The sequence below is a fragment of the Macrobrachium nipponense genome, chromosome 7 (genome assembly GCF_015104395.2).
Source record: "Macrobrachium nipponense isolate FS-2020 chromosome 7, ASM1510439v2, whole genome shotgun sequence".
In the NCBI taxonomy this organism is placed as follows: domain Eukaryota; kingdom Metazoa; phylum Arthropoda; class Malacostraca; order Decapoda; family Palaemonidae; genus Macrobrachium; species Macrobrachium nipponense.
The window spans coordinates 100,321,136-100,336,612 of NC_061109.1; the positions used below are offsets into that span (position 1 = coordinate 100,321,136).

At 39.3% G+C, this 15,477-nt stretch overlaps 1 protein-coding gene across 1 annotated transcript in view; it reads left to right on the forward strand.

Annotated features, from left to right (window-relative positions):
- LOC135217784 (mediator of RNA polymerase II transcription subunit 12-like protein) overlaps window positions 1-15,477 on the forward strand; it is a 375,610-nt gene that overhangs the window by 355,206 nt on the left and 4,927 nt on the right. Inside the window, 1 exon segment of the mRNA XM_064253813.1 lies at window positions 1,245-1,665. Within this exon segment, the coding sequence (XP_064109883.1) occupies window positions 1,245-1,665 (421 nt within the window).

A 15,477-nucleotide genomic window follows, 5' to 3' on the forward strand; every position in this document is an offset into this window, starting at 1 on the left:
GATATATATACATATATATATATACGTATATACAGCGTATATATACACGTATATATAATATATATATATATATATATATATAGATTATAATATATATATATATATATATATATATATATATATATATATATGCTATATATATGTGTGTGTGTGTGTGTGTGTGTATGTATATGTTTATGTTTATGTATATGTATATGTATATATATATATATATATATATATATATATATATATATATATATATATATATATATATGTGTGTGTGTGTGTGTGTGTGTGTGTGTGTGTGTGTGTGTGTGTGTGTGTGTGTGTGTATGATGCATTCCAGACTCCCCTTGAATAGCTAGAATCTGCAAATACTCAAAATCTCTAAAAAAAAAAAAATGCTTAGAACTGCCTATTATGTTAGCTATACCATAATCAGTTTTAACATGAAAATTCGTATTTTGAAGTATGTACTATCACCAACTAGGGAGCATTTTCTTTCATATTCTGTTATCTCTCTATCTTTTGTCTACTTATTTCACGCCTGTCCCTCTGTTGTGAATATGAATAGCAATTTACTTGGAAAAAAAATGTTAGAAAAATAGCTTTACAAATATAATTTATTTACATAATCTAATAAATTCATGTTAAAAATGAGTTATCTGACATAAAAACTTCTACTTTCCATGTATTATCAGGTTGATAACATCCTGAAAATACAAGTAGTGTGTATGTTGGTAATAAAATAAGTATTTTCAATGTTTATTTTGTGTTATCTTTTTTACTTTCTCATATAAATATTTTTTAAATGTAGTCTATCATAGTACACTGTTCTGTATGTTGAAAGCCTATAATAATTACTTTTACATGTGACTCATAGCTTATTTGTTTCAATGGGTATACTATAGCTTGCCCTCTTAGGCAGCATTGGTGGGAATGTTATGCACATTTTATGATTTTGTATTTTGCATATGCTGTAACCCTTTGAAATCAGGTAAAAATCATCCCTCATGAAGTTGCATGATAAATGATTGTTTATGCTATACAACAGTTTCATGAGTTGTATCTTGTATAATTAGTTATGTTAATCTATATTACTTAACTGTATGTACAGTTGGCTCTGGCTTTAAAAAAAATTATTTGTTTAGGATTCCTTGAATTTGTATAACTGGTAAAAGCATAAGAAAATTATAAATTGGCTAGGAAAATCTGTAACATCGATTTTTGTTGGTTTAATTGATGTTGACCATTCATTTTAGGTCTGGTTTGCGACCAACTTTACCTCAACAAGCACCTATGTACAGTAACACTGGAACTATGCAAGCTGGCATGCCCCAAGGAATGCCAGGCCAGGGTCAGATGTACTCAGCTATGGGGACAGCTGGTCCTAGTGGCCCTCCTCCTGGAGGACCTCAGGGTCCTGGTCAGGGTGGTATGGCCCAATATGGTTCATATCAGCAAGGGCCTATGACTAGTGGTCAGATGATGAATCAGGGTCCAGGTCCTGGTGGAGCTACAGTTCCAGGAGGTCCTGGAGGGCCTGGTATGATGGGACAAGGCTACCAAGGTGGTTATCAGGGTAATCCAGCCATGATGGGAATGAGACAGCAACAGCCAACAGGTTACATAGGTCAGAGCATGGCGCAGTCCCAGTTGGTTCAACGGCCACAGTATATACAGGTTAGTGTCTCTTAATTTCATTTTTACATATATTTTAAATTATTAAACAAAAATTCACTCAACTTTAGGAATTTACAATTTTGTTATACCTACCTTATTGACAAGCATTTTTTTTTTCTTTAAGAAAGTAATGAAGTTTTTGCACAACACAAAAGTTCCACAGTAAAGGCAAGTGTATTCTATGAGAAAGCAGTTTTGAAAAGGTCCTTTCTAATATCATGAAATGTGAGTTTCCCACTTAAAAATGGAATTTACTTTGGGTGTGTGTATAAATTACTGTGCTATTAGTATTTTCAGGTTATTGAGAGTCTCTCTCTCTCTCTTGTGTTAATAGTGTCTACATAATACCCAGTGTGTAAGCCAGATATTGGTGTGTAATTGCTGATATATTAATCTGCATTCTGCTTCAATCAGTGCCTTCAAAATCTTTCAAGTTCAAGCTTCTTGAGGTCTATTGGCCCTAGAAAATGGGTACAATAGTGCAGTGTATGTATTAGTGCTTGGCCTTCCCCTTACCACAAGAATATCATCTGACCAACCTACAAATGGTGCGCCAGTGACCCTGGCACCTAACGGTACCTGTACCTAACGCAGGTTCCATATCCATGAACAAATTGTCTTTACTTTATACAATACAAATTGAACCATTCCAATGTTGCTACTTTACATGTAATTAGAGCCGCCTTTACCAAGGAGGAAATTAACGTTGCATGTGCAGAATACAAAGATCTGATATACCAGAATACATTCTCTTGAGAGTAATCTGTGAAAAGCTTATCTTCTCACAAAAAAATATCATTTATAGTAACACTACGTGGCCAAGAATGGGCAGGGTGAGAATCTATGCTGATGACCCTTACAATCTGCCTCCAAAGGAACCTGCTGATTTAAGCAAGCCTGCTATGTGTCATACAGCAGAAAATACTTTCCAAGCAGCAAAGTTTTTCTAGATAAAAATTGAGGAAACAAATAATTTTTATGGATCATGGACATGATCAAAGGACCATGTATAGGAATCAGTCAACAGTCTTAAAACTGTGGAAACAAATAGCAGTCTTTCTCTCCAACAAGTAGAGAAATGGGGTTGTGATGTGAGGTTGAGGCAACCATAACCCCCACCCAAGTGGAAAAAGCCCTCTCCCTCATGAATGAAGCATCCACATCACCTGTAGACTTATCATAAGGGACCAATGAATTCCTAACCTCCCCTTCCTCCCTAGTGCTTCCGGTGGAAGATAACTCCTCAGTCAAGATCACCAGCCCTCATGAGTCTTCCAACCCTATCCCTCCCCCACAATCCCCCATGGTTGATGATGATGATAATGATCATGATGGGTTAGGCAGATGACAGACTCAAGCCAGTAAGAAAAAGACGAGCTTCTTGCTTGCCTGCTGGACTGAACCCCTACAAGCGTGAGTCACCTCACCTGAAACTTAAGAAGGGATGTTCACGATGGGATGTCACATCGTGATTCAAAATTTGTGCTTAAAGACTCTGACCCTCCTATCTGCCATGCAAAATTAAACATCAAGTGGCTTTCAGGATTAACGGCTTATTTTGTCGCTTCAGCATTCTCGAAGGTGAGAATTTTGGTCCTAATATAAGTCTCAAGATGTAACCTACTCTGAGACACACTTACACATACATACACACCCACACCCGGGAGCTGTCTGACACCCTTTGCATGGCTATAGGTGTAGGCTCACATTCTACCGCAAGTACCATCCAACCTCCCACAGCAAGTGACTGGCCATCCCTGCAGGCCAACCCCTCATCCAACCAAGAGAGCAACTCATTCATTTCTCAACATTGTTAGTAGTCATAGATACATTATATATAATTTCATGGGAATTTTTTGCTCTCAAATGGAACATTCCTCTTCTAAACATGGTATGCAAAAACTTCAAAGGCATCATTAAACACTCATTTAGCCTCATGACCTTGATACCTGCAATGCAGTGCATGGACTTAAGAGCTTTCTCAACCTCATTGATGAAAGTTACAGATTACAAAAGGGGTCTTTCTTTTTTTTGCACAAAACTTTGAACAATATAGTGAATGTGATGACCTATAGGCATGATAGATTGCCGAGTCTTCACGTGATATTAGGGTATGCTAAGATCTTAATAAGTTGTGTTTATATGCCCTGAGAAAATAACAATAATTTTTAGCAATTCTGCATGATTCTAGGTGATTTACACAGCATTATTCATGATTCTACAGCTGATCATATTTATATAATTGGGACCCTAATTCACATCACACAAAACAATTCTAAAGTAATCTTACTTGCTTCTGTCAAAATCACATTCTACTTTTAGTTCAATTAATACCATTATATAATAAAGAAACAAGCTAAAGGATGCAGCTCATCCTGGCAATTACAATCCCCCCCACCCCGGGGGTTTTATGCATTTCTCAATTCCATGTCCAGTTTGCCGTGGAATTTTGTGGAACACATTCACTTTTCCTTGGGGAAGTTGCACTAGATGTATGTATGTATGTATGTATGTATGTACAGTGGACCCCCTGTATTCGCATTCTCCGGATTCGCGGACTCACACATTCGCAGATTTCTCTCGGGAATGTTTCCCTGCATTATTCGCGGAAAATTCGCACATTCGCAGTATTTTTCTATGAGAAATATCCACAGATTCCTAGTTTTTTTTATCAATTTCATCATAAAATGCACTTTTTGTGATAAAACTATTAAAAAAAAGGGTATAAACATTTTTAGTGGATTTTTCTTGAGTTTTAACTAACAAAATAGGCTGTTTTTAGCGTTTTTATAGGGGTTCCAACTATTCGTGGGTTCTAACTATTCTTGGGGGGGTCTGGTACACATTCCTTGTGAATACAGGGGGACCACTGTATTTATGTATAACTAAATCACGAAGGTTTGGAACATGATAAATCCATAAATAAAGGTATAAGCCACAAAGGAAAGATAAACAATGGAGTTTCTACAAGATCTTTTGACTCAACATCCTTTACTTAGTAGACAAACTTACTTAAATGAGAAATTGAGAGTACAGGAAAGGTCGTATATATGAGATAGGGATTATAAGGAGATTGGTACCTAGAATCCAACACACCTGGAGAGTGAGTAAGGTTTCCAAACAAGCATAAACATGGGTGCAATTTAAGAACAAAAAGATTAAGTCCAACTGCTCAGACACAGGGACAAGACAATTAAAGGATTATACAGGGCAGCAGCTGACCACATTCAGATCTTTGGTAAACATAAACTTATTCGCAAAACATATTAAGCATACATATACAAAGAAAATATCTCTAAGGCAACTAATTTGTATTCAAGTCTGTAATTATATCTTTGAGTTCATTCTTAAACATGTTACAAATACAAGGGTCTAAATGAAACAGGCCATGACTAATATTAAAATTACAATGGGAAATAAGTTGTGTTATGGCAGATTCTAAAAGATTTTGTGATAAGACATCTTGCAATTACTGAACTACCAATCCGATTTATCCAGTGGTTTTTTCACTTAAATGAATGAATATTGCATTGGATGTTTGCCCAGTTTTGACAGAATATTTATGCTGTTTTAATCTTACTTCTAAGTCCTTGCTCAACTGTCCGAGATAAAAGGAGGGGCAGTCCATACATGGAATTTTATATATTATGTTGTTTCTTTCCCTAGGGCCATTTTTTTATTAACATTCCTTTTAGTGTGTTATTATAGGAAAAACAAATCCGTTAAAATAAGGCAAACTGAGAATGTTCTTAGAATATTCTTTCTCTGTGTTACTTACACTATAAAACTTTTTATGGGCTTTATTATAGTAAATACCTAATATATGTGAAGGATAACATAAATCTTTCCCTATTTTTCGTATGCATTCAATTTCTTGATCCAAATATTGGGGACTGACAATACGCAATGCTCGTAAAAACATAGAAGAAAAAATTTATATTTAGAAGAAAAAATTTATATTTTGATGTTAAGATGGAGGCCTGAATAGAAATGTTGGTTGGTTTCCTATAAATACTGAATTTACAGTGAAATGGTTATCTATGTATCAAAACATCTAAGAAAGGCCTCGGCAGTTGTCTTTTCCCAATTCTAGAGTAAACTTAATCGATGGTACCTGGTTATTTAATTTAGAGAGTAAATAATTTAAATCAATATCAGCAGGCAGAACAGCTAAAATATCATCAACATATCTATACCACTTTACAGGAATATAAAAGGGATTTTGACAAAGGAAAAATCTATTTCTGTGTGAAGACCTGTGTCGCCCAGTGAAATGTACCTATTGCACTCATTTCTAGGTATAAATAAATGCTAAATATACCAGAGAAAAAAGCCAATGAAATGCCAGAGTTATTACCTCTGGATCAATCACCCTCAAAGGGTGTCAGTATAGCAACAGGGGCGAATGGCAGCCACTTATCACAGATACTTTACCCAGTATCTCTCTCTCCTCAAAATCTCTCCCCCCCCCCCCCCCCCCCCCCCTCCCCTACCAGAGAGGTGCCGTTACAACGACCACCTTTCGCTCGCCACCGCTACCTCTGCCAAGAAACGTCATTCCTGAATAAGCACCCAAGTTTGGGCCAGCTAATGGGTGGGGAAAGGAAAAAAGAGGGATGGGTTCACTGGGCGACACAGGTCTTCACCCAGAAATAGATTTTTCCTTTGTCAAAATCCCTTTTCTGGGATTGACCTGTGTCGCCCAGTGAAATAGTAACAAAGAATTGGCCATACAAGCTTGGTAAACTGAGAGCAAAAAAAAAAAAAATTTATAGGAGAAAATAAACTTTTCTTAACAATCATTGTTTTAATGATCCAAGTTAGGGGATACAAAATATAAGAAGCAAATAACATATAACCATATATGACCAAGTTCATACCATCACCAGGAAAATCAGCACAGGTAATGAATACAATAACACTTGAAATAATGAATTATGTACAAGCACAGGAGTGGGTTAATAAGCAATCCAGTCCGTGACAAAAAAGCAAAAAGGGAGGGAATACAAGCGAGGCAGGTAGGTGAGAGGGAGTACCAAAAGGTAATTAAAGGCAAAATCAATGATAATTAACAATATACATTACAAAATACATAATTAGGCTGTATCAGGGGAGACAATGTTCCCAGCAGCCACTGCAGAATATTTAAGGGCCTCTAGAGACTTAAAATAGTGGCGTTTAAATACTGTCGGAGACTTCTAACCCGTATACTTTTTGAGATTATCGAAGTTCATATGATGAGAATAATTAACTGAGGTAGCTACTGCTCGGATATCATGAACCTGAGGAACTGAATCCGGATTAGCTTGTTTAATAAAATAAAGAATTTGTTGTCTGATGGCCTTCAAGGAAATGGTTCCACCATGCTCTATAATAAAAAGAGGACCTGAAGACTTATTAGAAGTTCTGTCAAGGTAAGATTTCAATGTAATAACTGGACATAATGATGGGTCCTGTGGAAGAGGGACAATCTTCCACGGAGGCCACCTGTTCTGAGGGTCTTCATTCTTTGCTAAGAATTTCAGATCTGGAGAAAGCAGAACTTCTCCTGACGGGAGGAAATCAATATGATTAGGTTCTCTAGAGAGAGCCGACAGTTCAGATATTCTGGCACCTGAGGCCAGGCTCAGTAAAAATAATGTTTTTCTGAGAAGGGTTATATATGAGCATGATTCATTATCAGTATCTGAAGCTAACTTGAGTACGTCATTTAAAAACCAAGAGACCGTATGAGGCCGGTTTACTGGTCTCAGACGAGCACATGCTCTAGGGATAGACGAAAAGTATGAATCTGTTAAGTCAATATTAAAGCCATACTGAAATATTTTCCTTAAGACAGATTTAGTCATAGTAATGGTACTAGCAGCTAGGCCTTTTTCGAACAGAGTTCTAAAAAATGAAACTGCCAGATTCGTGGTCATTGTCTGAACATCTGATTCTTTTAGAAAGATGGCTAACTTCCTCACTGCCGAATCATACTGCCGGAGTGTCGATTCTCTTTTGTCTGATTCCACGAATAATGTGTTTAGTGGATCAATATTAGCACCTTTCTGTGCCGCAAACTTCATGAAGTCCATAAAGTTAGGGCATTCAGAATTCTTGAGGAAGCTGACACAGTCCGAGTTTGTACTGTTTGAGTCAGTTTTGGGTTGGGGGTCCGTCTGGGACGGAGTTTCAACTCTAGCAAAAGAGGAAACCAATTGCTCTTTGGCCAGTTGGGTGCTACCAGAGCTATCCGCCCTTTGAAAGATCTTGAGTTTGTGTAGAACTTTCATCAAAAGGTTTATTGGCGGAAATAGGTAAATCTTCTGCCAATTGTTCCAGTCTATGGACATCGCATCTGTGGCGTGAGCTAGAGGACCCAAATTGGGAGCCACATAACATGGAAGTTTGTGGTTGGACTCCGTGGCGAACAAGTCTACCTGAAGGCCCGGTATTTGTAGGCAAATCCAATTGAATGACTTTGTGTCTAAGGACCACTCTGATTCCAGCGGAGTTTTCCTGGACAGTGAATCCGCAATGACATTCCGTACTCCTGCCAGGTGAGTAGCCGACAGGTGCCAATGATGTCTCATTGCCAACGAGAAGATTGCTTTCATCACGTGATTTATGTGGCTCGACTTGGAACCTCCTCTGTTTAGGCAGTGAACTATCACTGCACTGTCCAGGACTAGTCTGATATGAATATTCCTGGCCGGAGCTAGTCGTTTCAGGGTCAGGAAAATGGCCATTGCTTCTAAGATGTTGTTATGGAACTGGCGGAATACTGTCGGCCATGTTCCTTGAACCTTCTTGTACTGAGAATAGCCCCCCCATCCGCTCAGAGAGGCGTCTGTGTGGACTACCAGAGACGGCGGGGGAAATTGGAGCAGTACTGATTTGGAAAGACTCTTGACTGTCGTCCATGGACGAAGTCTTTTCCTTAGTATCAGCGGAATCAAGGAGATTTTGTCTCTGAGTCTGCTGTTGGCTCTTCTCCGCCATACCCGATTTATGTCCTTCAGTCTAGCTTTCAATAAAAGATCTGTTATTGAAGCAAACTGAAGAGAACCTAGGACTCTTTCTTGGGTACGACAAGACGCCCGTTTGTTCTTGAGAAATTGTCTCGTAGCTTTCGCTATCTCTTTGCATTTGGTTGGTGGAAGAGATAGTTTGTGTGCGATTAGATCCCATTGAATTCCTAACCATTGAAAGCGAGACGCCGGAATGAGATGGGACTTTTCCTTGTTTATCTGGAATCCCAGATACTCTAGAAATTTTATGACTTTGGCTGTTGCACTGCGACATTCTTTGTCGTTGAGTGCCCAAATGAGCCAATCGTCTAGGTAAGCTCCGGCGCTTGGCTATGTGCCAAAAATTTTATAATCTAATCTAATCTAGGTAAGCTACTAGTGTAACCCCCTGAGCTCTTAGTTCCTGAACTACTGTCTCTCCTAGTTTGGTGAATATTCTGGGCGCTGTATTAAGCCCGAATGGCAAGACTGAACGAGTAAGCCTGTCTTCCTAGTTTGAAGCCTAGGTAGAGAGAAAAGTTTCTCGCTATCGGACGTGATAATAAGCATCTGTAAGATCGATAGAGGTGGTGACGACTCCACGGGGAAGTAAGGTCCGCACCTGCAAGACGGTTAGCATGCAGAACTTGTCGCATTGAATGTATGAGTTGAGACGGGACAAGTCCAGAATCACTCTTCGTTTGTCCGTGTCCTTCTTTTGCACGGTGAAGAAACGTCCCTGAAATTTCAGGTGTCTGACTCTCTTTATTGCCCTCTTTTTGAAGAAGGTCTTTGGCATAGTCTAGGAGGTATGTTGTTGGAATTTGGTGGAATCTGACTGGTGTAGGAGGCCCTTTTATCCATCTCCACCCCAGACCTTTTGATACAATACTGTGGACCCACAAACTGAAGGTCCAATGGTCCCGGAAGAGGTACAATCTCCCGCCTACCTGGAGAGGCTCATAGATTGGATGAGGTCTTACTTCCTCTGCCTCCTCTGGAACCTCTGCCTCTGGAGGGAGTTCTGGAGCCAGCTCTGTACCGGTAAGCACCTCTTGCTCTGCTTCCTCTTGCATTTTGGTTATAGCCTCGAAACGCCCCTTGTGCTTCAAACGAAGCGTTGAAGGCCGGGGACGTCACGAAAGCAGCCGAACTCAAGGACTGTTGAGTTTGTTGACTCTGCAGCAACACTAATTGTTGCTGTGGTCGTGCTTTAGAGGTCGAAGGTTGACCAATCTGGGAGACTGGGACTGCCTGAATCACCATCTGTGTCTGAGGAGCCTGGAAAGACAGATACTTCCTGGGCCTCTTCCTACCTTTTTGCTGCTGTCCGGAGGTCTCATAAAACTCCCTTTTTGAAGGACACTGATGGAAAAGCTCGGAGGAGAAAGGAAGACTTGTAATCGCCTGGCAACAGCAACCGGTCAGGTGATTACCACCCTCCGAGAAGCCGTGAAGTAGCCTACAACTAAAGGGATAGAAGGTGGACTGCCAATTGACACCCTAAAGGAGGTAACAGCCAAGGCTATACTTGCAAAAATTTTATCGATAAAGAAGTATTGGAAATACCGACGAAAAAAGGGGGCAAGCCCATCTGCAAGCCTAGCCTAACCTTCCACAATCGGATACACCGATCTGGTCAGGTAGGCTAGGATAACGCATACTAGTACGTTACGAAAAAGGACACTAGAGCCTAACCTAACCCTCCAAAATTGAACGTATCGACCTGGTCAGGTTAGACAGATCTAGCACCTACATTTACGTAACAAGAGAGGAACTCTCTAGTGATGGAACACCCTCCAAAACCAAATATCGGTCTGGTCAGGTAGCCAGGACTAGTACCAACTATGGGTAGTGAGTAGCACTCTCAAACTCCTAGCCTACCCTCCAAAATCTCATCGATCTGGTCAGGTAGGCTAGGGTTGGTAAATCGTGTGGGACTTCCAAACTAACCTCATCAATAAAAAATTAGTATACCAATATAATATTAAAACAAGATAATACAAAAAATTACCACATACACAACATGCATGAGCATATCGGATGGAAGAGGGCTTTCCTTTATCTCCAAAATAATAACTGGCGAAGTACTAGGCTAGCCAGCCTAGCTCGCTTCCAACACACTACTCACACATTAAAATGAAATAAAACCACACTTTCGTGAGGGAACTAAATCGCTCATGAAGGACGATGACTAATGAGGGAAACCCTCTAAAAAGGCCAAAAATGTAAGGGTTAAACCATAATACATAAGCCTATTGATACCGAACAGGAGCAAAATGGTAAAATTTCATGACAACAGTAGCGCTTACTGTGATGTGCAATAGTGGTGAATTTAAGATAATCATCGAAAAATAAGAAATAGAAAATATAAATTGAGAAGACTGAGAAACGCAGTACCTAATGTAAACATGCCGGTTCCCTGGATGAGGGTTCCTTCCACATACGTAACATGTAAACATCTCAACTAACAACTTCTCAAATAAGGACAAACTGGTGTCTAACCGCGTTCAAAGTCAATAAAATTATACTCAACTTAGATGAAGATGCTTCTTGAAGATCAGAAGACATATTAACACAAATCTTAAACCAAATTATTGAAAAGGGTAACAGCGAAAAATAAAGCTGTTCACGTAGCGAGTGCTATGAAGGAATGTTGTTTCTTGGCAGAGGTAGCGGTGGCGAGCGAAAAGTGGTCATTGTAACGGCACCTCTCTGGCGGGGGATTTTGAGAGAGGAGAAAGATATTGGGTAAAGTATCTGTGATAAGTGGCTTCCACTCGCCCCTGTTGCTATACCGACACCCTTTGGGGGTGATCGATCCAGAGGTAATAACTGGCATTCCATTGGCTTTTTTTCCCTGGTATATTTAGCATTTATTTATACCTAGAAATGAGTGTTATAGATACATTTCACTGGGCGACACAGGTAAATTCCAGAAATGATATTAGGTAAGCAGCGTTTTTCAAAGAATTCCAAGTACAAGTTTGAGAGGAGTGGTGATAAAGGGTTGCCCATTGCCATACCAAATATTTGTTGATGAAGTTCACCATTGAATATAAACTTACAATTACAAATGCACAACCTAGTGAGTGAATTAATGTGACTTACAGGTAGAGGTAATTCATGTTGAGTTAGTTCATTACTATGATATTCTAAAAGAGTCTATAGGGACTTTAGTAAAAAAAAAAAAAAAAAAAATGCATCAAAACTAACAAATCTATCAGTGGGGCAAAGAGTAATTTTGTTTAATTTAGCAACTAAATCTTGAGAATTTTATATATGAGAATTGGAGATGGTTCCAAGTAATGGGGACAATATCTTAGTGATAATTTCAAAAGTTTATATGAAATTGAGCCAACAGTACTGATAAAAACTTTAATAGCACAGCGAAAAAATCCATAAAGATAAAACAGAACTACTAGGCAAATTGTCAGTCAAATTTCCTTCGCTACCTTACCTGTACGGATTAGTCAAAATGCACAAAGAAAATAACCCTATGCAGCCTATTATCAGTACTGTATGCTCAGTTTCATATAAACTTTCGTAATATACTCATTATACAGTGGTACCTCGAGATATGAAAGGCTCAACTTACGAAAAACTCGAGATACAAAAGCAAATATGAAGATTTTGCGGCTCTACATATGAAAATTGTTCAAGATACGAAAGGTTGTTGCTGTAAAGTCCAAGATTCGCCCGGACCACCGATAACAATTTTAAAACTCGTACACCGCCAACTGAATAGACTCGCCACCATCCTCCCGCTCTCCCATTGGTTCCTGATGTTAGTCACTGCCATGAGATCCTTCTCTCCTATTGGTCAGCAATTCTCCCATGATGCATCTACGTAGCGGCGTGCTTCTTCGGCCACTTCACGGCATCATCGGTATCGTACGCACATGGTATTCGTTTGTTTTATACGATTTCGTTTATTAACGTAAATTCGTTAGTGATTTCGTTGTAGTATACTTTATCATGTTGTGTGAGAACTTTACTACATACATATACGTACTACATAACATAATTACGTACAGTATGTAGGTAGTCATGGGTCCCATGAAACTTGAAATTCACGGAAAGAAGAGGATGCTTCTTTGGAGACAAAGATGGAAATAATTAAAAGTATGATGCTGGTATGCGGTTGAGTGTGATCGCCAAGGAATACTGCTGAAATCCGTCGACAATAGGCACCATCCTTAAGCAGAAGGATGTCACCAAAACAGCTACACCTTCCAAGGGCGTCACTATTTTGTCCAGCAAGAGGACCCACGTGCACGATGAAATGGAAAGGCTTCTTCTTGTCTGGATAAAAGACAAAGAAATCGCTGGCGATGCGATAACAGAGACGGGAATCTACCACAAGGCCAGCGCTATTTTCGGCGATTTGACTGCCCAGGCTGAAGACGATGGAGGTGAAGGGACATCAACGCCAACCCCAGAGTTCAAGGCTTGTCATGGCTGGTTCGAAAAATTCCGTAAACGGACTGGCATCCATTCGGTGGTGCAGCATGCGGAGGCGGCCAGCTCGGACACGAAAGCGGCTGAAGCCTTTATTAAGACGTTCAACGAGATGACCCTCAATGAAGGCTACAGTTCTCAGCAAGTCTTCAACTGTGATGAGACTGGCCTTTTTTGGAAAAATATGCCTCATCGGACGTACATCACGGAGGAAGAGAAGAAGCTACCCGGGCATAAGCCTATGAAAGACAGGCTTACGCTTGCACTTTGTTCGAACACCAGTAGGGCTTGCAAGGTGAAGCCCCTACTTGTCTATCATTCGGAGACTCCTAGAGTCTTCAAGGCCCACAAAATGCTTGAGGAGAAGCTTCCAGTGATGTGGAGGGCTAATGTGAAAGCCTGGGTAACGAGGCTTTTGTTCACCGAGTGAGTAAATCTGTGTTTCGGCCCGACAGTGAAGAAATTCTTGGAAGAGAAGCGCCTCCCTCTGAAATGTCTGCTGGTGTTGGACAATGCCCCTGTTCACCCTCCTGGCCTCGAGGAAGATATCCTGGCAGAGTATTCGTTTATCAAGGTTCTTTATCTTCCGCCTAACACCACCCCTCTCCTCCAGCCCATGGACCAGCAAGTGATATCGAACTTCAAGAAGCTGTATACGAAACATCTTTTCAAGAGATGTTTCGACATCACCGATACCACAAACCTCACCTTGCATGAATTTTGGAAGGAGCATTTCGATATCGTAATATGCATCCGACTCATCGACCAAGCTTGGCAGGAGGTTTCGAGGCGAACCTTGAATTCCTCGTGGAGGAAACTCCACTGTATCAAAGGTCTTGTCCCCATTACTTGGAACCATCTTCCAGCCAGCCGGGCATCATTTTCACCAAACAGTTCGTAAATCGTACACAAGAAAAAGAAAATTTTGAAAATTTTACTTCATATAACATACTGTTTCATTACTTTGCACTCTTAATTTAACTTTTGAACACATTAATAATAGAAAAATGGGAAAAGGGGAACTTTTTGGGTTGGCTGGAATGAATTATCCTGATTCCCTTTATTTCTTATGGGGATATTTGTTTCATATTTCGAACAAATACTTCAAACAGCCTTTTGGAACAAATTAAGTTCAAAGTCTGAGGTACTACCGTACACATGCACACACTGGGGACAAGAATTCAAGGGCATTATGGCTGGGATGAGAATGTCAAGAGTTGCCATGTATGTATGAAATTCAGATTCTAATATTTTTTATGGTGATTAGAGAAGCATAAACAGTGATAAAATGATAAAATATTCTCTTGTGTTCTGTTATAACATGTGATGATCATAGTCAACTAAACTTGTAATGAAATATGGTACAATAAATTAGACAAAGCAAAAAGTATGGCAACCATCCTCCAGGATCTGTTGAACTTGACGTAACAAGCCTAGCTTTCTGTTTGGAAGTACGTACGTGTCCCATCGTTCTAAACTACCCTTATTTTAGATATACTCTATGCAAAAGTACAATCCTGAAGTACATTTATTGTACCTGTACAGTAAATATAATTTCAAAATCATCGTACTACACCAGAAAATATCAATATACATAAAATTTAGGCATGGAACGATGTGCAAAGTTACATAGGCCAAAGAAAATTTGTCTGAATGGTAGTGAATATGTAAGAATAACAATTGTTTGCTGCTACACATGCTCAAAAAACTGGTGGCAGAGTTTCATAATTTTTCATTCACCTGCTTGATGCACGATTCATGCCTTATTTATCTATTTTTCTTCTCAAAGATGGAAGAAATCTTATGTAATGACATTAAAAACAGTCAGTGATATTTTTAGAACATCATGGTATGTTATTGTGTAAAACTATTTTCCATATAGCAAAATTGATGTGAACAAAACAAAGTGATAAAAAACGTCATATCACAACCCCTGATATACATTACCAAATAGATAGGAGACACCTATCACTAGTAGTACTATTGCATAAACATAGTCCTTACATTATCAATTCAATATCAAGTTGAAGGTAGTTATGTGCATGGAAATCTAATGTCAATGTGTCATTTATCGGTCTAAGAAACATCCCTCGCTGAGCGAAAGGCAATTATTGCCTAAATGATACATATGATAGGGAGATGCTTTATTAACATCGGGCTAATCCCTCCATCACTCCTATACGCCACCACCGCTCTCTTCCATATCTCAGGCGACTTGATCCGACTTCTCACTACGAATTCCATTGTGCAAGAGCATCGCTAATGATAACGGTTATTTTAAAATTCCCCGCACCAACAACGGAAGCCTTAAAATGAATGTTTATAAAATATTTTCTGTTCAGAGTTACTTTATCTCTCA